Raw genomic sequence first — 24,327 nt, forward strand, 5'->3', positions numbered from 1 at the left:
GGTACACACACATAATGGAATACACTATGCAACGATAAAAGAGTAATGACGAATCCATGAAACATCTCACAACATGGATGAATTTTGACAGAATTAATCTGAATGAGGCATCCTGGTTTGGCACTGTGGGTTAATGCGCTGGACTACAAAATCAGTTTGAACTGCAAGGTTGGTGGTTCAAGCTCACCAGGTGCTCCTTGGAAATCCTGTACAGAGTAACTATGGGTTGGAACCGACTTGACAGCACTTAATAATAACAATGCTGAATGAAATAAATCAATCACAAAGTGACAAATATTGTAGGAGACCACTATTACAAACAGTTAAGAGTAGGTTTACACACATAAAGGAGCATTCTTTGATAGTTACCAGGGACAGGAGGCGAAGGGAAGTAAAATCCCTAACTAGATAGTATACAAGTGCTGATTATGGTGACAGTAAACACAAAGTGTCAAAAGCAAAGGGTCTCTGACCAGAACCACGGTAGAAGGTTCCAGCTAGGCTAAGCAAAAAAAACAAAAAAAACAAAAAAAAAAACATACAACACAAATAGTTAAAAGAAAAAGAAAAAGAAAAGATTTACTGGTCTGAAAGAGACAAGAGGAACTTCCAGGACTATCAGACTAAAACACCCTTCTAATTTGAAACTGAAAACATGCCTCGAAGCCACCTTTCAGCCAACTAATAGACAGGAACACCTGGGGAAAATGTGCTCCTTAGAACAATCAACTACACAAGACAAAAAGGGCAGCATTTGCCCATAACCAAAGATGAGACGGTGGAAAGGGGCAGGGAAACCGGACAGATGGAAACAGAGAACCCGTGGAGGAAAGGGCAGAGTACTGACACATTGTGGGGATTGTAACCAATGTCACAGAACTCTGTGTGCAAATTACTGATTGGAAAACAAATCTGCTATGTGAATTTTCACCTAACATACAATAAAACATCTAAAAAAAAAAGCAGACTTTGATGGACAGTTGTGATACTGTCATACATTTACATTTAGTCCACTTTGAACTTTAAATGAACAGAAACATGCTATTTGATTATTTTGTGTCTGCCTTCTTTTGTGTATGTTTCTATTTCCTGGATTTTGCTTTATATAATACACGGAAAGTATGGTACAGAAATAAAGATTCTGGCTGAGAGTTGCCCTAACTCTTATCATTCCAGAACTACCATTTCAAAAATTCCACTCCAGTGTGATTGATAACATATGCACAGTGGCTATCCCCAGTATCGGCACCTTTATAAAAAGAGAATACAACAATATGAACTTGTTTGAACTGAAGCCTTTATGATCCTGGCCGCATTAACAATATAGTCTAACAAAGCTAATTAACTGAACTATATACAACCCAGCTTCTTGGAGCAAATAATCCGAGAAGCTGGGTTATATGAAGAAAAACATGGCATCAGGATTGGAGGAAGACTCATTAACAACCTGAGATATGCAGATGATACAACCTTGCTTGCTGAACGTGAAGAGGACTTAAAACATGTACTGATGAAGATCCAAGAGCACAGCCTTAGGTATGGATACATCTCAATGTAAAGAAAACAAAACTCCTCACCACTGGACCAATAAACAACATTCTATCAACAGAGAAAAGTATGAAGTTGTCAAGGACTTCATTCTTCTTAGATCAACTATCAACACTCACAGAAGCAGCAGTCAAGAGATCAAACGACATACTGCATTCAGCAAATCTGCTGCACAAGACCTTTTTAAAATGTTGAAGAGCAAAGATGTCAGCTTGAGGACTAAGGTGTGCCTGACCCAAGCCACGGCATTTTCAATCACCTTGTATGCATGCGAAAGCTAGACAGTGAATATGGAGAACCATAGAAGAATTGATGCCTTTGAATTATGATATTGGAGGAGGATATTGAAAGTGCCATGGGCTGCCAAAAGAACCAACAGATCCATTTTGGAAGAAGTGCGGCCAGAGTGCTCCTTGGAGGCCAAGACGGCCAAACTTCGTCTCTCATACTTTGAACATATTGTCAGGAGGGACCAGTCACTGGAGAAGGATATCATGTTTGGTAAGATGGAGGGTCAGAGAAAAAGAGGAAGATCCCCAACAAGATGGACTGCCAAGTGGCAGCATCAATGGACTCAAGCGTGGCAACAATAGTGTGTTGGCCCAGGATCAGGCAGTGTTTTGTACTGCTGTGCATAAGGTCACTATGAGTTGGTACCAACTTGATGGCACCTAACAACAACAACAACAACAACAACATACCCATTAAATATTTTTCACTATCTGCTTCAAAGAGAATACTTCAAAATATCTGGTTGTCTCTAGGTTCTAGAACTGGATGGTTGGAAGTGGATAAAGGGTGAGAGGAAAGCATACTTTTTCTAATGAGTTTAAGGTGTGTCTTTGATACTACTCCCTACAAAAGATAAACTCTAACCCCCCTCTCCCAGTGTATACTGCACTTGGTGACTTACCACTCCAAGCAAATAGAATGTGATTGGAACTGATAGCACATTTACATAGCAGAGGTACTGAGGACACTGAAGCTGTCTGTCTGGGTGTCTTACATTACTGGAGAAACCCAGGTGCCATGACATGAAAACACTTAAGCAGTCCTATGGAGAAATCCACATGATGAGGAAATGAAGCTTCCTGCCAATAGCTGGCAAAGAACACAGAGTTTCTATCAATAGCCATGTGAGTGACCATCTTTGAAGCGAATCTTCCAGTCCAGTCAAACCTTCAGATGACTGCAGTGTCAACCAACAGACTGTTACTGCCTGAAACCAGAGCCCGAATTAGTCCACTAAATCACTCCTAGATTTCGGACACACAGAAATTGTATGAGATAATGAATATTTATTACCATTTAAGTTTGGAGCAATTTGTTATATGACGATGCTTCAAAAAGTTTGTTTAAAAATTCAATTATCTTTCTGTTTCATTTTTTTCATAAAGTTTTGAAGTCCACTTGTACGGCAATTAATAACTATTATTTTTTCAGTATCTAAACTTTGCATCTTTTGCTTTTGGTACCTTATGTATAAATTGGCTGTTTGAAAAACAAGCACTTTTTTAAACATCATTTATAAACATAAATTCTTCTTTCAAATTAAACTAGTTTATCTAACTTTTAAAAACTCATTATTTTGAAAGGTTCTCTGTTTAAGACACCAAAAAGTAAAATTATGACAAATTTACATTTTCTAAAAACTCTATTGATAATACCCATCTAGGTATTTCTTAAACAGATCCCGTTTATCAGATAGTGAAAGAAAAAAAAACAAAAAAACCAAAACACCAAAGTAAGTGCAGATCACTGTACCATATAACTGAGTGTAAATGCAGTTTCACTTGATAAAATTCAAGGCTCAACTTTCATCATGAAATGAAAATGTTAAGTGAAGAACTCAGGCTCAAGCAAATTCAAGTAATACCTTTAATCCTCTTTTTTTTTAAAAAAAAAAACAAAATTTTATTGTTCGCCACTTCTCTATCAGTTTGTCATACTGTGGTGGCTTGTGTGTTGCTGTGTTGCTGGAAGCTATGCCACCAGTATTTTAAATAGCAACAAGGTCACCAAAGGTAGATGGATTTCAGTGGAGATTCCACACTAAGTTGGACTAGAAAGGAGGAGAGGCAGAATATTTCTTAAAGATTAGCCACTGAAAAACTTGTGAATAACAGTTTTTATGTATGACAGGAACATTATATAGATAGGATAATAAAGGTGTGCACCAGGATCGTATGTTTTAAGCATACTTATTCAATCTGTATGCTATGCAAATAATTGGAGAAGATGAATTATAAAAAGAAGAGTGTGGCATTAGGAATGCAGGAAGATTCATTAACTACCTTCGGCATGCAGATCATACAACTTTGCTTGCTAAAAGCAAAGAGGACTTTACATACTGTTGAAGATAAAAAAAATCACAGCCTTCCATATGGGTTGCACATCAATGTAAAGAAAACAAAAATCCTCACTACAAGACCAATAAATAAATACAGAAAAGATTGAGATTGTCAGACTTCATTTTGCTTGGATCCACCATCAACATTCATGGAAGCAGCAGCCAAGAAATGAAATGACATATCACATTAGACAAATTTATTGCACAAGACCTCTTTTAAGTGTTCAAGAGCAAAGATGTTAGCTTGAGGGCTAAGGTGAAACTGAGCCAAGTCATCGTATTTTCAATAGCCTCATATGCATGTGAAAAACTTGGCCAGTGAATAAAGAAGACCATAGAATAACTGATGCATCCGAGTTATGGTGTTGAGAGGATAATATTGACCGTACCAAGGATTTCCAGAAGAACAAACCAGTTTGTGTTGGGAAGAAGTATAGCCAGAATGCTTCTTGGAAGTCAGGAAGGCCAGACTTCGTTCCCTGTACTTTGGACATATTGTCAGGAGGGACCAGTCCCTGGAGAAGAACATCATGCTTGACAAAGTGGAGGGTGGGTGAAGAATATGAAGACCCTTAAAGAGATGAACTGACACAATGGCACCTAACAACAAGAACAACATGTTTATGAAAATTTGGATAAGGAAGACAATAAAAGAATAGATCCAATTGAATTATGGTGGTGGAGAAAAACACTTTAAGTACCATTATGATAGTTATAAGTTTTATGTAAACTTGCTTGGGTGTAAACTCTAATAAAGTAATCGCTCATGATGAGTTCTGATTTAATGTAATCATTTCACCATGATGTGACGGCATTGAGCTGATGTAATTATCCTGTGTTGTAAATCCTTATTTCTAAGATGATAAAGGAAACCTGGTGTAGCTCTGTTAAGATAAGAACTCCACCATGAAGTTGGTTTGAACCCTCAGGTCACTGGTTCACACTCACTAGTCACTTCCTCAGGTTTCTATACGAGGTCGCTATGGGTCAGATCAACACAACTACACTTAACAATACGATGTCAATGGGTATTCTGGTATGGTGCTGTAAGACAAGCACCAAATGCTAGCTGAAAGGTCGGCAGTTCAAACCCACCAGTTGCTCCTCTGAAACCATATATAGGGTTGCCATGAGTCGGAACCAACTCTACAGCACTTAACAAAAACACCACCACCACCAAGACTTTACAGAAGCCAATGCAATCTGTAGGGTTAGGCTGTATGTATCTTGAGTCAATTTATTTCTATATGAATGAGATTAAACAGGCAAGCATAGCTCAGAGGGACCTACTGTCTTCCAGGAAGTAGAGCTGGGAGTGCAGTACATTCTTTGGAACTCTGGAATCCAGCAGCACTTTGGAGCTCCTAGATTCAGGGAAAGATTAATACCAAGATATTTGGAGATCTCTAAGGAATGCTGAGCCAAGAGATACTAAAAGGAGACAAAGATCTTTCTCCAGGGTGGTGTTGTTAAGTGCCATTGAGTGGATTCCTACCCATAGTGACCCTGTATAGGGTTTCCCAGCAGCAGCTGGTGAGCTTGAAGCACCAACCTTGCAGTTCAAACGACTTTGCAGTCTGATGCATTAGCCCACAGCAATGCCACCCCAGGACTCCACACAGTAGGCACTCTGAATTCAGACTCCTAGCCTCCGAAACTGTCAATCAATTTCTGTTTGTCCAAGCCATTCCTTTGTGGTTTTCTGTTATAGCAGCACTAAGAACTAAGACAACCATGGACTTACAGAAGGATGAACAACTCTGTTCTGGAACAATAGTTGGATTGCTCCTCAGAAGCAATGATGGTGTGACTCTGTCTCTTGTACTTTGGACATGTTGTCAAAAGACTAGCTACCGGAAAAGAACATCATGCTTGTTAAAACTGACTGTCAGTGAAAAAGACGAAGGGCCCCAACATGATGGACGGACACAACAGCAGCAACAATGGTCGCAAACACAACAATTCTGAGGATGGTGCAAGACGGGGCAGTATTTCAGTACACAGGGTCAGTCTGAACTGACACCAACCTGATGGCAACTAACAATAACCACAAAGTTTTATAGTGATAGGTGTGATACATCAGTCTTAAAAAGATTTTTTTCTCATATTTAGATTAAACCTGACAACTAATCTCCCACCATGAATTAGCAGAGAATTTGATTTATATTTCTCTTTTCAAATACTTAACCATTAACTTAATCTCATTTACTTCAACTACAAAGTGTGTTTATAATCTGTTTCTTATACATAATATATAATATAATTTCATGTGCACCTATGCTCTTGCATGCTTTCTTTTTTAAACTTAATATAAACTCACTTCGTTTCAGTTTATAGAAATTGCCAGAATGCTCCTTAGAAGCCAGGATTGCCAGACTTCATCTTTCATACTTTGGACACATTATCAGGAGGGTCTAGTCCCTAGAGAATGATACCATGTTTTTAGTAAAGTGGCAGGTCAGAGAAAAAGAGGAAGACCCCCAATGAGATGGGGTGGCAGCAGAAATGGGGTCACACATAGCAACAATTGTGAGGTTGGCCCAGGACCAAGCAGTGTTGCATTCTATTGTGCACTGGGTCTCTATGAGTCAGTACTGACTTAATGACATCTATCAACAGCAGCTAAGTAAAAAGTTGGCAGTTCAAACCCTCCAACCACTATGGGAGAGATGAGGCTCCCTGATCCTGTAAAGTTTTATAATCTTGCTAACCCTATACAGAGGTTGCTGTGAGGTGGAGTCCTGGTGTGGCACTGTGGGTTAATGCATTGGGCAGCAAGGTCAGTTTGAACTTCAAGGGCAGCAGTTCAAGCTCCCCAGCCACTCCTTAGAAACCCTATACAGGGTCACTATGAGTCGGAACCAACTCAATGGCACTTAACAACAACAATGAGTAGCAATCAACTTGGTGGAAATGAATTTTTAACTTTACTTTTGGAGGTTTCTGAACTCCTGGTGTGGCAATGCAGGATGAGTACTGGACCTCTCACAAGCTTAGTGGTTCAAAGCAGCCACTCATTCCTCAGAAACGTATAGGGCTGGTGAGCTTTAATTGCCAACCCTGCAGCACAAACCAACCTTGCAATCCTGCACATTAACCTGCAGCACCACACCAGGACTCCTTATACAGGGTCATAATGAGACAGAACTGACTCGACAGCACTTAAGAATAACACAGGAGGTTCCTTGAGCCCTGATGTGGCACTCCAGGATAAGCACTGGACTGATAAGCCACTCATCAGAAACCAAATACAGGGTGACTATGAGTCAGAATTGACTTGATGGCACTTAACAACATTGGAGATTCCCAGATGAAGCAAACAGTTTGCACTCGACGAATCACCACAAAATCGGGTGTTTGAACACATACAAGAGAAAAGGTCTGGCAATCTGCTTCCACTGAGCTCACAGTCACAAAAATCCCATGAAGCATTTCTACTGTGAACTTATCAGGTTGCATGGATGACTGATTGCACAGTAACTTTCCAACTTTATTATTAAAGGGATCAGGAAGTGAACAATTGTCTCTACAGAAAAAACAATGTAAAAAGAGAAGACACAGTTAAAAATTCTAGTTTTAAAGTCTACTAGACTTATGTTGTGCTCTTAAATGTCATCAGGTAGGTTCTACTCATAGCAACCGTGCACAGGATTCCCAAGAGCAATTGGTGCGTTTATAGTTAGCTGTCAAGTGTTTATCCTATAGTGCCACATCAGGACACCGTTAAACTTTTAGAATATCAAATATTCTTTATTATAATAACATAAATATTAAAATTCGACAGATACAAAGGGACTTCATCCATTAAGTTTTTGAAGCCCTCTCATATGCTGATCATATGTCAAGTTGCACATAATGAATACCTCCATTCACCACCACTCATCTGTCAGTTTGTCATGCTATGATGGCTTCTGTCTTGCAATGATGCTGGAAATTATGTTACCAATATTCTAAATACTAGCAGGGTTACCCCTGTTGAACAGGTTTCAACAGGGCTTACAGACTAAGACAGAATAGGAAGAAGAAGAGGTGGGCCACTCCTGAGTGGTTAGCCACTGAACACCTTATGAATAGCAGCATAAAGTTTAAGACATTGTGCCATAAGATGAGCCCCTTAGGTTCGAAGGCACTCAAAATATAACTGGGAAGAGAGCTGCCTCTACAAAGTAGCTGACCATAATGACATATGTGGAACAGAAGCTTTAGGGACCTTCATTTGCTGATCAATAACCTAAGCATTAGTAAGCTGAAATAGATTGGCATTTGCTGTGTTAAATCAGATAATCATACAGTTTACTATGCTGGGAATGACAAATTCAAGATGAATGTTGTTGCATTCAATGTCTGCAAAAAGGGCATTTCAAGATCTATCTTGAAATACAAAGCTGTCTTTGAAAGGACAATATCCATACACCTAACAAGGAAGACCATGGAGCCCGATGTGACACTAGAAGACAAGTACTGGTGAGCTGGTGGTTCAAACCCACCAGCTGCTCCTCAAAAATCCTGTATTAGATCACTGTGAGTCAGAACCACCTTGATGACATCTAACAACAACAAACTAGGAAGACTAGTTAATACCACTATTATTCAAATTTACACCCCAACCATTAAGGCCACTGAGGATGCAATTGAATAATTCTACCAACTTCTTCAATGTAAAACTGATCAAACATGCAACTGAGATGTACTGGCAATTATTGGTCAATGGAGTGCACAAGTTGGCAAGGAAGAAGGCTCTGTAGTTGGAAAAGATGGCCTTGGTGATAGAAATGATGCTGGAAAATGCAAGATAGAATTTTACAAGACCAATGATTTACTCATTGCAAATTTGCAAATACCTTGTCAACAACTTAATAAAAGAGGAATACACAAGTCCTGGTGTGGCGCTGTGGGTTAATGCGCCAGACTGCAAAGCTGTCTGAACTACAAGGTTGGCAGTTCAAGCTCACCAGCTGCTCCTCGGAAACCTTATACAGGGTTGCTATGGGTTGGAACCGACTTGACAGCATTTAACAACAACAACAACATCTGTGAGAAGAGACATTGGAGACGCTCGGTATCATCTGTGAAAACAAGGCCAGAGGCAGACTGTGGAAAATACCTTCAACTGCTCAAATGCAAGATCAGGCTAAAGCTGAAGACAAGTAAAACATGTCCACAAAAGCCAAAATATGACTGAATATATCTCACTTGAATTTACAGATCACCTCAAGAACAGATTTGACACACTGAAAAGTAATGACTGAAGACCAGAAGAGGTGAACGATGACATCAAAAACATCATACAAGAATAAAGCAAAAGGTCATTGAAAAGGCAGGAAAGAAAGAAAAGTCCATAATGGATGTCACATGAGATCTGAAGCTTGCTTTTGAGCATAGAGAAGCTAAAGAGAATGGAAGATACAAGGAAGTAAAAGAGCTGAAAAGAAAATTTCAAACAGCAGCTCTAGAGGACAAAGTCAAGTATTGCAATGAAATGTACAAAGTCCTGGAGTTAAACAACAAAAAGGGAAGAACACATTCAGCATTTCTCTAACTGAAAGAACTAAAGAAAAAGTTCAAGCCTCAAGTTGTAATGCTGAAGGATTCTGTGGCCATCTAAAGACAAAGATGATACTTTCTGCTCCTGAAAAGAATGGAAACTCTATATAGGGTCACTACTAGTGGAACCGAATGGATGGCATTTAATAACAATGGGCAAAACACTGCATAATGCAGGAACCATTAAAGAGGGAAAGAATGGATAGAGTCACTGTACCAAAATCAATTGGTCGATGCTCAACCATTTCAGCGGTAGCATATAATGATGAACTGATAGTAAAGTCCAAGTTTCAATAGAGACACTGGTGAAAAACAAAGCTCCAGGAATAGATGGAATACAAACTGAAATATTTCAACACACTGATGCAGCACTGGAGGTGCTCACTAGTCTATGCCAAGATATTTGGAAGACAACTATCTAACCAACCTACTGGGAGAGATTCATATCTGTACCCAGTCCAAAGAAAGATGTTGAAATCCTTGAATAGTGTATCATTAATATCATACACAAGTAAAATTTTGCTCAAGATAAGTAAAAATGGTTACAACAGTGCATCAACATGGAACTGCCAAAAATTGAATCCATATTCAGAAGAGGACATGGAACTAGGGATATCACCGCTGACAATAAAATGGATTTTGGCTGAAAACAGAGAATACCAAGAAGATATTTACTTGTGCTTTAATAGCTACATAAAGGCATTCAACTCTGTGGATCATACAAATTATGGATAACACTGCAAAAAATGAATATTTCAGAACATTTCATTGTGCTCATAAGGAACCTGTACATAGACCAAGAAGTAGTCATTCAAAGAGAACAAGGGGATACTGAATGGTTTGAAATCAGGTAAGATGTACATCAGGTGTTGTCTCCTTTCACCATACTTATTCAGTCTGTCTACTGAGCAAATAATCCAAGAAGCTGGATTATATGAAGAAGAATATGGCCTCAGGATTGGAGGAAGACCCATTAACCACCTGCAACATGCAGGTAACACAACCCTGCTTGCTGGAAGCAAAGAGAACTTGAAATACTCACTGATGAAGAGTAAAGACCACACCTTTCATTATGGATTGCACCTCAATGTTAAGAAAACAAAAATCCTCACAACCAATAACTAACCTCATGCTAAACAGAGAAAAGACTGAAGTTATCAAAGACCTCATTTTGCTTGAATCCACAATCAACACTCATATAAGCAGCGGTCAAGAAATCAAAAGGCCATATTGCTGTAGGCAAAACTGTTGCAGAAGACCTTTTGAAAGATATAGAAGCCATTTTAAGGACTAAGGTATGCCTCACACAAGCAATGGTATTTTCAATCATGTCACATACATGTGAAAGTTGTACAATGAAGAATAAGGAAGACCGCAGAAGGTTTGATGCATTTGATGTATGGTGTTGAAGAAGAATATTGAAAGTACCAAGGACTGCCAGAAAAACAAACTGTTTTGGAAGAAGTACAGCCAGAATGCTTAGAAGCAAGGATGCTGAGACTCGTCTCTTGTTCTGTGGGATCAGGAGGGATCAGTCCCTAGAGAAGGACAACACACTTACTTGGTAAAGTGGAGCGTCAGGGAAAAAGAGGTAGACCCACAATAAGACGGACTGACACAACATGGTTTGAGCACTAACAATGGGTTCAAACATAACAAATGCAAGGATGGCAGAGGTATAGGCAATGTTTCATTCTGTTAAACATCAGTTAATTTTTTGAGTCAGAACCAACTAGACAACACCTAACTACAAGCTCTTTCCCAATATTACTGAACTATATCAAGTATCCAGCAGTTAATAGGGCTTTAAGAGCAGTTGAATAATAGAATTAATACTAAAGCTTGAATTAAAGGAGTCCTGGTATGGCACTGTGGGTTAATGCGCTGGACTGCAAGGTTGGTTTGAACTGGAAGTCAGTGGTTCAAGCTCACCAGTCACTCCTTGGAAACTTTATACAGGTCATTATGAGTCAGAACTGACTAGACGGCACTTAACAATAACAAACAACAACAAAAGCAAGAACTATTTGATCAGGATTCTGACAAATAATTCTAATAGATAGGCAAAAGGAAGTCTTTTTTGTTTGTTTTTTTGCAAATACTTCTCTTTTCTTCCCCTGACCTCCTACTTTTGTTCTGTTTTTAACTAATTGGCTTTAAACTAGCTTTTGATAAAAACTTTTAAAAAGCTGAAGGGAGACAGAGGCACAAATTATACACTTAAAAACAGTAAACATATTCACAAAGGCGCTCATCAATCCTTACCACCATAAAATCGAATCATACAGCCAAGGTCAGGATTTGTTGCCTCTTCCTGCACGCGCACAGGATCGTCAAAGCCCAGCCTGGATAAATAATCATAAACCATCTGAAGAGGTCGTTCAGTAGGCTTAAGTCTCCTGTTTACATAATTAAAAAGAAAAATATTTAATAAACTAATAAAAATACTTCCTTTATAAAAACATGTCAGTACACTCTTGATTTTTATTTCTATATAAAGATTTTCATTAACACATCATGATACAACTAGCCTAAACAAATGGTTCCAAAACTGGTCTCAGGATCCCTTTACTACATTCTTTGAGAATCCCAAAGAGCTTTTGTTTATGTGGGTTTTATCTATTGGATAACAATGAAATTAGAAACTAAAATGAAGAATTTAAAAATACTTACTCATACATTTAAAAGCATTAAGCCCATTATGTTAGCACAAATAGCATATCTTTGAAAAGTGTAATTTTCAAAATAAAACAGATTTAGTAAGAAGAGTGGCACTGTTTTACATTTTGTATAAATCTCATTAATAGTTGCATAACGGAAGACAGCTAGATTCTCAGATTTGTTTTTGTACTCTGTCTACTGGGATATTGTCATGCAGCCTCTAGAAAACTCCACTTATGATATGGGGGAGGGGAATAATTATTAGGCAGTAAACATCATAACATATAAACTATTATACTTGGTCACAACTGATTTTATCTAAGCATCACACAAAATTATAGATGTCGTCCTTGGGTCTGCTTACCATGCTCCAGGCACTATATATTCCCAATGGCTTCACGTAAGAATTGAGAATGAATGACTCAACAGCCCCCCAGAAATTCTACAAATGTGGTCTCGACAGAAAGCTAGGGTAACATAGCATATCTAGTAATCATCTGTGTCCTCTAGTAACAATGCATCTTTTAAATTATATAAACTTATGGTTATTTTTGCTAGCCACTGTCAAATTAGCCCTTGACTCGTGGTAACCCCGTGAACAGTGGAAGGAAACACTGCCCAGTCCTGGGCCACAGCCATGATCACTTGCAGACTGAGTAACTGAGATCCACTGGGTTTTCACTGGCTGATTCTCAGTAGTTGATCTCCAGGACTTTCTTCCTAGTCTGTCTTAGTCTGGAACCTATGCTAAAACCAGTTCAGCGAGCCAAACATAGGCCTCCATTGACAGACACTTTAGTGGCTATGTATGCTTTAATTATATTGGCCAGAAACCAAATCTGAGTCTACCACATGTTGCCACTGTTGTTGTTATGTGCCGTTCAGTTGGTTCCAACTCATAGCAATAGGGTTTCTGAGAAGCAGCTTGTGAGCTTGAACCACACACCTTACGGTTCAAACTGACCTTGCAGACCAGCACATTAACCCGTGGTGCCAAATAAAATTCCACCACTATTTCCTCACAAAAACTTGAAATTGTTAAAAATATTTGAAAAGCAAAAACAATCTACACTCATAATAACAGCAGCATACTACATTGGGGAAATCTGCTGCAAAAGAGCTTTTAACAGTGTTTGGGGGGAAAAAAGGCAGAATATCACTCTGAGAACTAAGATGTGCTTGACTAAGCCATGGTATTTTCAGCCACCTTATATACATGTGAAAGCTGGACAATGATCAAGGAAGATATAAGATTTGATGTCTATGAATTATATTGTTGTTGTTAAGTGTTGTCAAGTCGGTTCCAACCCATAGCGACCCTGTATGGGGTTTCCAAGGAGCAGATGGTGAGGTTGAACTGCCAACCTAGCAGTTCACATGGCTTTGCAGTCTGGCGCATTAACCCATAGCACCACACCAGGACTCCTTTAAATTATAGTGTTTGTGAAAACTACTGAATATACCATGGACTGCCAGAAGAATGAACAAAATCTGTTTTGGAAGCGGTACAGCTAGATTCTTCCTTAGATGAGACGATGTCACACTTTGGACATGTTTTCAGGAGGGACCAGTGTCTGGAAAAGTATAGTAAAGTAAAGCATCAGAGGAAAAGAGGAAGACCCTCCGTGAGATGGAATGACACAGATTCTGCAACAATGAGCTTAAACGTAACAACAATGATAAGGACACAGATGCGGGCAATATTTTGTTTTGTTGTACACAAGGTTGTTGTGAGTTGGAACTGACTCAGTAAAACTTAAAACAACATATTTAGACAGCAAACAGTTCTAACTAGAGCATAAAAGCATGGGCTCCAGAAGTCAGACTGTCTGGGTTTCAGACTCCATTCGACATGCCACTGAAAGTTATTTAACTTTAGTGCCTTCTATTTTCCATCAGTATAATAGGAGTATCAATAGTGTCAAATTCATAGGTTGCTATCACATTTATTTATTTAAGCAAGATATGATAGATTATGTGAAGTGCTCAATAAAAAAGTGGGCATTAGTAAGTGTTGAAAAACTATTCAAAAAATTTCAGGATTGAAATTCAATTTTAAATAGTATTTTTTCCTCTAAATCCACCACCATGACCACCACCAAAAACAAGTAAACAAAAACTTGTATGTTCCAAAAGCCTTGACGAGTATTACTCTTTATGTCTCAAAAAGTAAGAACTACAATGATAGACATATGATACATCTCTCATCATGGAAAAAAGATAAGAGAACATCTGTGGTTTGTGGTCAGAGAAGTGGAAAATGCTGTTAACAACAATATCTAAGTGTCAAATAATGTTAAATGGGAACACTCATGGCTTATTATAAACAGTTGTATCAAAGGCATAATTAGGAGGGAAAACATACTGATAAAAAACAAAAATTAACCTCTTGGCTGTTTGTTTTTTAACTTACATGAAGTACGAGATAAACTCAGAAAAAATTTACAACAAAGGATATAATCGAAGAACCAAAAGACTAAAATGACCAGTAAAACCAAAATTTAATAAAAATGGAAAATAAGCTTTCAAAATAAAAATAATACATTTAATCCCTAGCAAAATAAAGTCAACATTCAAAAGGGTTTGCAATAATGCTAAGGATCTCCGGGTACAACAGATTTCTTCCAAGAATGATACACTGTAAAAGGGACTTCTGATAAACTAAATGACCGATAGCTTAATTAGTAAAAAATGTCTACACCAAGCACTGTGCTCTTTTAAGAATTATCTATATGGGATCACATTAACAGTAACTGGAAAGACTAGGAAATTAAGGAGGCAGGGATGTTACGCTAATGGTAGAGGAACACTATGGGAAAGGAGGGGGAGAATGGCTGCACAATTTGAGGAACGTGATCAATGTTACTGAATTGTGCATGCAGAAATTGTTGAATTAGTGTGTATTCAGCTCTGTATACTCTCCACAAAAAATAAATTACATATATGAGGAGACTTTTTAAAAAGTTTGTGGAAAATAGAATGGAAAGACCATGGAATTTTTCCACAAACCTTTTAAAGGACCCTTGTATTTATGATTGAAGGAGGATTAACTTGAAAACAAAGAGGCTAAGGGGCTATTTAAAGAGCTATCTTCTATCTTCAGAAGTCAATAAGGATTAGACTTACTCTGTATTGCTCCAAGGATAGGGCTAGAAAAAATGGGAATAAGTTACATCGGTAGATCTGGACTGAACGAACTTAAAAACTACAGATGTTCAAAAATGTCCAATAATGAAACAGACTGTCTCTCAAAATAACTCACAGAGAGCTAGAGTGGAATCTGCCACAGATATTTTACAAGAGGCCCCTATAAGAATCACATCAGGCTAAATGATCTTTAGCGTCTTTTAGAACTCAAGATTCTACAAGGTATTCAAGACACCAACCTACCAGAATATAACTTCTTCCTGAACACTACTATTATTTCAGGATACAGAGTTCAATCTATTTAAATTATCATTGCTGTTGATGATAGGTGCCATTAAGTCAGTTATGACTCATAACAATTCTGTATAGAATATCTAAGGAGTGGCTGATGAATTTGAACCACCAACCTTGCAATTCAAACTGACTTTGCAATCCAGTATATTATCTCACGCTCCCGTAAAGATTTACAGCCTCGGAAACCCTGTGTAGCGTCGCTATGAGTCGGAACCGACTCCACGGCACATCACAACAACAACAACATATTATCTCACAGCGCCACACCAGGACTCCTTAAAGTATCATAAAGTCATGTTAATTCAGTTTAGGGCCAAGAAGTAATGATATTTTCAAGTTAAATCACATACCTCATTTTAAATATTTTGCTCTAGAAAACCAAAAGAAATAGAACCAGACTAAGTTTGACGTAACCTCATATGCATGCGAAAGCTGGACAGTGAATAAGGGAGACCGTAGAAGAATTGATGCTTTTGAGTTATGGTGCTGGAGAATATTAAAAATGCCACAGGCTGCCAAAAGAACAAACACATCAGTTTTGGAAAGAAATGCAGCCAAAGTGCTCCTTGAAGGCCAAGATAGCCTAACTTTGTCTCTCATACTTCGGACATATTGTCAGGAGGGACCAGTCACTGGACAAGGATATCAGGTTTGTTAAGGTCGAGGGGGTCAGAGAAAAAGAGGCAGACCCCAATGAAATGGATTGGCCAAGTGGTAGCATTGATGGACTCAAGCGTGGCAACAGTAGTGAGGTTGGCCCAGGATCAGGCAGTGTTTGGTTCTGCTGTGCATAAGGTCGCTATGAGTCAGTACTGACTCGATGGCGCCTAACAACAACAAGTTTGACATATTCAACATGGTAAAATTTCCTACATCTACTAAGGCCTACAGATTTTCTTAAATTTCTATCTATATTTGCACCAACAGAAAGTACTTTCGCTGGTCAAAGAAAAAAAGTCAAGTAATCTTCAACATGTTCTCATTAATTTAGCATAAGCGAGTAAACAAGTTAGTACTTCAAGAACTGCAAAAACAAGCAGAATGAGGGATAATTCCATTTACTCATTAAACTCATTTGCTTATGGGTAAGCGGAGGGAAATGCTGAGATCTGCTTACAGTTCAATTTTATGTTCCAAAGTTCCAAAAGATTAAGAGTCTGGTAATTCGTTATTTGTTGAATTGCTCACAAATCAAAGGGAAATTATATACTGTAAAACAAGTGAAGGACAGAGTATTTTTGGCAACAAAAAAATTCCATGCAGCATTTGAACTACTTCTATTATCGCTTTAAGGAGACAATAAAACTACCATAAAGGTTTTTGCTTGCTTTTAATACTTCCAAGAAGAACTATGTTGTTAAATGTCATTGAGTGGATTCCAACTCACAGTAAGTCTGTATAGGGTTTACAAGGAGTGGCTGGTGGGTTTCAAGCACTAACCTTGTGGTTAGCAAGCCAGTGTTTATCCTACAACGATTCACAAGGATTCCACATAAATCTGAATACATGTACACATCACTTTGCTTCAAATGAGCCAATCAAAGCAGTAATGTTATCAATAGTAGTTTATGGCACTTCCTACTGGAAACCTGGTATGGAGTTACTATGAGCCAAATCGACTCAATGGCACTTAACAACAACAATATTATATATGGAGTTCTGGTGTGGTGCTGTAGGATAAGCTCTGGGCTGCTAAACATATGGCTGACGCTTCACACCCAATAGCTCCTCAGAAACCCTATACAGGGCTGCTATGAATCAGAATCAACTTGTTGGCACTAAACAGCAATATATTGTATATATTTTCAAGTGCCCACGGTTAAGATATATGCAAGAAAGAGTAACTTTAATTCCAAGTACCATTTCACTTTGAGTTCTAGGTAACAGTGAGAGGCAAAAGTGTAAGCTATAAAAATCCAACAGCAAATTCTACATTGTATCAAAGACCTGAACGAAAGCATGGCATCTACATCAAATAAGAACTCAATCCTTGGCCACCTAAAAGGTATAATGTGAAATCATCAAAATCAACAATATAGATAATAAAACATACAGCCTCCAACAATAGTAATAAGATGGAAGGAATACATAGAGTCACTATACCAAAAGGAAATGGTGATGTTCAACCGTTTCAAGAGGGAGCATATGATCAAGAGCCAATGATACTGAAGGAAGAAGTCCAAGGTGCACTGAAGGAATTGGCAAAGAACAAGGCACCAGGAACTGAGGGAATAAAAATTAAAATCTTTCAAGAAAGTGAGGCAGCACTGGAGGCACTCACTCATCTATGCCAAGAAATTTGGAAGACAGCTATCTGGCCAACTGATTGAAAGAGATCTGTATTTGTGCCCATTCCAAAGAGAGGTGACCCAACAGAATATGAAAATCATCGGACAATCTCTTTAATGTCCCATGCAAGTAAAGTTTTACTAAAACTTTTCAAGCTGGATTCAGAAGAGGCCGGGGAACGAGGGATATCAATCATCATTGCTGAGGTCCAATAGATCTTGGCTGAAAGCAGGAATATCAAAAAGATGTTTACCTGTGCTTTATTGACTACACAAAGGCTTTCAATTGTGTGGATCATGACAAGCTATCGACAACACTGCAAAGTATGAGTATTCCGGAACACTTAATTGTGCTCATGAGGAATCTGTACATGGACCAAAAGACAGTTGTTTGAACAGAACATGGGAACACTGAATGGTTTGAAATTAAGAAAGGTGTGAGACAGAGTTGTATTCTTTCACCATACTTATTCAACCTGTATGCTGAGCAAATCATCTGAGAAGCTGGGTTCAATGAACAAAAACATGGCATCAGGACTGGAGGAAGACTCATTAACCACTATGCAGATGATACAACATTGCTTGCTTAAAAGTGAAGAGGACTTAAATATATACTGATGAAGATCAAGGAACACAGCTTTCGGTATGAATTGCATCTCAGTGTAAAGAAAGCAAAAATCCTCACCACTGGACCAATAAACAACATTCTTATCAATACAGAAAAAGACTGAACTTGTCAAGGACTTCATTTTTCTTGAATCAACTATCACCACTCATGGAAGCAGCAATCAAGAAATCAAACGATGTATGGTATTAGGCAAATCTGCTGCACAAGACCTTTTTAAAGTTTTGAAGAGCAAAGGTGTCAGCTTGAGGAAGGTGCGCCTGACCCAAGCCATGGTATTTTCAATCACCTCACATGCGTGTGAAAGTTGAACAGTGAATAAGGAAGACCACAGAAGAACTGATGCTTCTGAGTTGTGGTGTTGGAGGAGAATATTCAAAGTGCCATGGCTGCCAAAAGAACCAACAGATCTGTGTTAGAAGAAGTACAGTCAGAGTGTTCCTAGGAGGCCAGGATGGCCAAGTTTCATCTCTCATACTTTGGACATACTGTCAGGAGCGACCAGTCGCTGGAGAAGGATATCATGTTTGGTAAGGTGGAGGGTCAGAGAAAAAGAGGAAGACCCCCAGCGAGATGGACTGGCAAAGTGGCAGCATCGGTGGGCTCAAGCGTGGCAACAATAGTGAGATTGACCCAGGATCGGGCAGTGTTTTGTTCTGCTGTGCATAAAGTCGCTATGAGTTGGTACCGACTCAATGGCACCTAACAACAACAACAAATGAATGTTTTACTCTATGAAAGATGAGGTTTTCTGCTCTGGTGAAGATTTACAGCCTCGAAAACCCTATAGAGGGCTGCTATGAGTTGGAACTGACTCTTTGGCATACCATCACCATGCCAAACACTAGAAGTGTTTTACATGTTACAAAATGAAGCCATTTTCACCAATAAGAAAAATACGGCTCTGAAACAATTAGATGACACAATTAGTACAAAATGGTATCAGAATTAAACCTGCGTCAGTTTGATTACTAAGCCTCGTTTCTTTAAAGTAAATCAGATTCTTTCATTACACTTATACAGTAAATCCAGGCATGGAACAAGGTCGGTTTGAACCTCTAAGGTTGGCGATTCAAACTCACCAGACACTCCTTGGAAACCTTATACAGGGGTGCTATGAGTCGGAACCAACTTTACAACACTTTATAACAACAACAACATGCAAAAGAGAGTTCAAAACACTTTATAAGGTATCCTTACTCACACCAAGAAACCTAAAAATTCTCATACTTCATTAAGCCATCATCTGAGAGACAGACTATTTTTAATGTACCATTAACGAAAAAGCACTGCCAATTAAACCTAGCATCAATTGTAAGACACATTCTGATTTCACATGTATTAAAATTTCAAAAAAAAAAGGGGGGGAGAGAGAAAATAATTTAAAAATTATTTCTAATTTTATTTCATCTATAATTCATTCGTAAAACTTTTTTTAAAGAACACAGACATATGGAACCAAAAACAACAATCTCCCATTGCTTTATTAGTTTTAGTGTGTATCATAAAAAGGATTTTCATTCAATTTTTATAACATTAAAATACTGTAAACAAAATCTTAGTAACTTGTCAGAGGTTAATACTCAGTAAATCAGTGACAGAAAAAGAATTTGAATTCAGGATCTCCAATTGCAATCCTTGTGTTTCTCTAGCTAATTTTAAACAATAGTTTATCCAACACTTCGCAATCTTAGTCATTTTGATGACTGAGAATAAGTCAGTACATGATATGAATCAAAGGACAATATTTTATTCCAGATGACCCTGTTAGATCTTTCCAGACAGGCAATGATTACACTAAACTTTACAAGTGAGTTGTTTATATCACTTACCCAGTTCAATTAAAAAGACTAAGTATGGAGTCCTGGTGTGACGCTACAGCATAAGCACTGGATTGCTAACTCACAAAATTGGCAGTTCAAACCCACCAGCCCCTCCTTGAAAACCCTATATAGGGTCACTATGAATCAAACTGACTTGTGGGCACTTCACAATAACATCACAGTTTAAGGACTGTAGACTGAAGTCAAGACAGTTGTACCCAACTACAACCCTACCATTAGCCCGATGTGGAAATGTGCTTTACACCTGACCTCTCTGGACCTGTTTTACATCTATAAAACAAAAGGAACTGGTCTCAGTTATCCTCAGTGAGGAAGTTACTGGTTTGCTGAGCAGGATAATTCTTTGATGTATAGGTCTAGCCAGTGAAGACATTATGTCTCTTTAGTCCTTGCCCCTGTAAATGCAAGTAACTCTCTCCAGTTGGAGAGAAAAAAAACAAAAAACAGGAAAAAAACAAACCCTGCCCCCATACATATTTCTAAATGCAAATATAGGTGGGTAGGTGTTAGGTTAGGCAGATAGAGTTTCACTACTAGGTGACCTCTAAAATCTCTTCCAGTGTTAAGATTCTACAAATGAGTAATCCTTCAGTTATGCTCAAATAACTAAAAATAGGAGAAGGAAATACTGGGTACTTTAGGAAACATACATGGGCAATTTTAGTTCCAGTAATTCCATTTACAGAACCTCCAAGGAACAGCTGGTAGGTTTTTAACAGCCGACTTTGCAGTTAGCAATTCAGTGCTTACCCTACAGCGCCACATTATTCAGAGTATACCACATCACCTAGAAGCTTAACAGAAATACATAGTATCAGATCCCACCTTAGACCTATTAAATCAGAATCTATATTTTAATAAGCTCTCTAGGTGGACATTAAAGTTTACAAAGCACTACTTTACAGGCACTAATTTAACCTTAAAACTATGCATAATTACTTCATGCCAACTTTACAAAGCAAATATAATCATCCTTCATTTTATAGACTAGGAAATTGAGGAACAAAGAATCATATACTTTGCACAGGTAGTAACTGTTAGAGACAGGATGTGAACCCAAACAGTTTTGTTATAGAGCACAGGTTCTAAACCATTGTTATGTATTGTCTATTTTCAAATCTTCTATTATTATTGCTATGTGTCATAGAGTTGGTTCTGACTCGTTGTTGTTGTTAAGTGCTGTCTAGTCGATTCAGACCCATAGCGACCCTGAACAGGGTTTCCGAAGCTGTAAATCTTTACCGGAGCAGAAAGCTTCATCTTTATCCCACAGAGCAAGGTTGAACTGCTGACCTTGAGATTCGCAGCCCGATTCGTAACCACTACACTACCAGAGCTCCGACTCATAGCGACCCATTAAAAGGGTTTCCAAGAGCAGCAGGTAGGTTTGAGCTGCCGATCTTGCAGTTAGTAGTCTAGAGCTTATCCTACAGTGGCACACCAAGGCCCAAATATTATATAGTATATTAATAAAACTGAGTATTTTGCAGTTATTAAAAGTGGCACCTAAAAAATTTTTAGAGACAAGTAAATTAATATATTAAGTGAATAGACAGGACATAAAACTGAATATATGAGCCCAAAGATTTAATTTCAAAGTATATACACACACACACACACACCACACACATAAATATCTACATAGGTAAGTATACACATACATGCAGACACACCATATACACTCATTTATAAACAGATCTGGGGAGAAAAAAATCTTACTACGTGAAAACAATATTAGGTTAGGATGGGGTCAGATCTGGTGTTATAATTTCTAGGTTCAAATTCCAGCTCTACCTGGTGTGGCACTGTGGGTTAATGAGATGGACTACAAAGTCTGTTTGAACTACAAAGGTGGGTAGTTCAAGCTAACCAGCTGCTCCTCAGAAACCCTACACAGGGTCACTATGAGTCAGACCCTTTCATTTCAAATAGGCCTTGCAGTATTAGTATTTTAAATCAGCATGATGAAACACTGAAACTTGAGTTGGGAAGCTATGAAAGTTCCTTCCTGAAGGATCTTTACTCAGACTGAAGTCTACCATTTATCCTGAATAATTCTGAAATTCCAAAAGCCTGCCAGCAGCTGCCTGATCTTGAGATACTGGACCTCTCAAAGCCTCAATTTTTCTCAACTGAAAGAAGATACTACCTCCATTTGCGCTACTGTGAGGATTAAATGAAAATATGTATGTAAAGGTCTAAGCACACTGACTGAAGTCCCTGGGAGGTACCTGTCCATTACAGGAAAGGGAGGCTGCTCAAATTTACCCAGAGACTTATGAGAAGAAAGAAGGGTCACAGTCTTGAAAACCCTATGGAACAGTTTTACCCTGCATACATGATCATCGCCCTGAGGTGGAATCGACATGTTGCACTGTATGATAAGCACTGGACTGCTAACCACAAGGCCAGTGGTTCAAACCCATTACCGCTCCTAGGAAATCCTATATAGGGTCGCTATGAGTCAGAATTGATTTGATAACATTTAACAACAACAGTAAATTCAAAGCACTTAATGCAAGATAACAAATCTAACACCATCATCTTTCTTTGGCTGGATGAGACCTCTTGAGCTTCTAGTCCAGCAATTAAAACATACTCATTCTTTCATATCACAGTTTGTCTTTTCATTATTTTCTAATCAATGCTATCTTCAAAGAGTTATTTCATTACAAATTATCAAGGCTAGAGGGCTGAAAAGAGACAACTCCCCCTCCATCAAGATGCAGTTTACATTCCCAAAAGTACATAAACTGTATCATTTGGCTTCTTAACTATACAACTATTAGTAGAAAATCAATTCAAGCGGGGTTTTCTCCACCTTTCTAGTATCTTTGTGCACACACGCATTAGTACACAAATGAATCAGTCATATGTTTAAATAAATGAATTCCATCAATCGCTATCAGGTGTAATCTAGGTCAAGCCTTTTCACCTGATAAAATTAGATCCGCATCAGCGTTAAGACTCAGAAAAACCTAAGGATCACCCAGCCTGATCCTTCATTTTACAGATGGATTTTAAAAACCTGTTTGAACACATTAACAAGGAAAACATTAAAATGCTAATCTACTGTTTCAGGAATTAGCCCAAATCCTAAAAGAAACAACATACATAGTAAGCCTCAGTTTAGATTTTTTAAATGGCACCAATTTTCAGCTCAATAAAGGTGTTACTATTATTACCACTTTTTCAGGTGTGAGTGGGAGCTTCCTCACTTTCTAAAAGAACTCTAGTCACAACTTTGAATTCTATTTCAAGAAGAACATTTATTTACTACAAGGGAGAAGAATAGAAAGACAATGACCAGATATTTAAACGGTTCTTAGTGCTGATGAAGCAGTGCTGTAGGCTAATGCACAGTACTGCAAGGTCGAGGGTTCAAACTCACCAGCCGCTCCTCGAAAACCCTACACACGATCGCTATGAGTCAAGACAACGCAACGGCATTTAACAACAATAATAACAGTACTGTTGTGCTGCACTAAAGAAAGCAATGGACTGCTAACCACAAGAGTGGTGGCTGAAATCCACCAGACACTCCTAAGATACTCTATACAGGATACAGGGTCGGTATGAGCTGGAACAGATTGCGAGGCATTTAACATCTGATTTTGAAGTCCCTTGGTGGTACAAATGCTTAGCAGCTGAAAGGCTGGGTGTTCAAATCTACCCAGAAGCACCTCAGAAGAAAGACCTGGCAATCTGCTTCCAAAAGTTCAGAGACACGAAAACCCTATGGAACACATTTCTACTGTGAAACACATGGAGTCTCCATAAGCTGAAATAGACTCAATGGCAACTGGTTTGGTTGTCATTTGATATTTAAGTCAAAGAACTAATTTAAAAAGAAAAAAAAAAAGTGAAATCAAAGAGCCCATAAAATAGTATAAAAATACTGAGAATACTTTTCTTTACAATTACATATAACATTTTAAAGATAGCATGAATGGCTTTTAAGCATGTAAAAATACATTCAACTTCATTCATTAAGAGAAATGCAGATGAAAACAACTTTTCTGTCAG

The 24,327-nt window shown here is 38.3% G+C and overlaps 1 protein-coding gene across 2 annotated transcripts in view; it reads right to left on the reverse strand.

Moving 5' to 3' along the window:
- Nucleotides 1-24,327, reverse strand: part of PHLPP2 (PH domain and leucine rich repeat protein phosphatase 2) — a 104,487-nt gene that overhangs the window by 71,103 nt on the left and 9,057 nt on the right. For both annotated transcript variants that reach the window (XM_006860186.1, XM_006860187.1), the window contains one exon: nt 11,708-11,841. In XM_006860186.1, the coding sequence (XP_006860248.1) occupies nt 11,708-11,841 (134 nt within the window). The remainder of the gene's footprint in view (nt 1-11,707; nt 11,842-24,327) is intronic.

This window comes from Chrysochloris asiatica, unplaced genomic scaffold, assembly GCF_000296735.1.
Source record: "Chrysochloris asiatica unplaced genomic scaffold, ChrAsi1.0 scaffold00037, whole genome shotgun sequence".
NCBI classification, from domain to species: Eukaryota; Metazoa; Chordata; class Mammalia; order Afrosoricida; family Chrysochloridae; genus Chrysochloris; species Chrysochloris asiatica.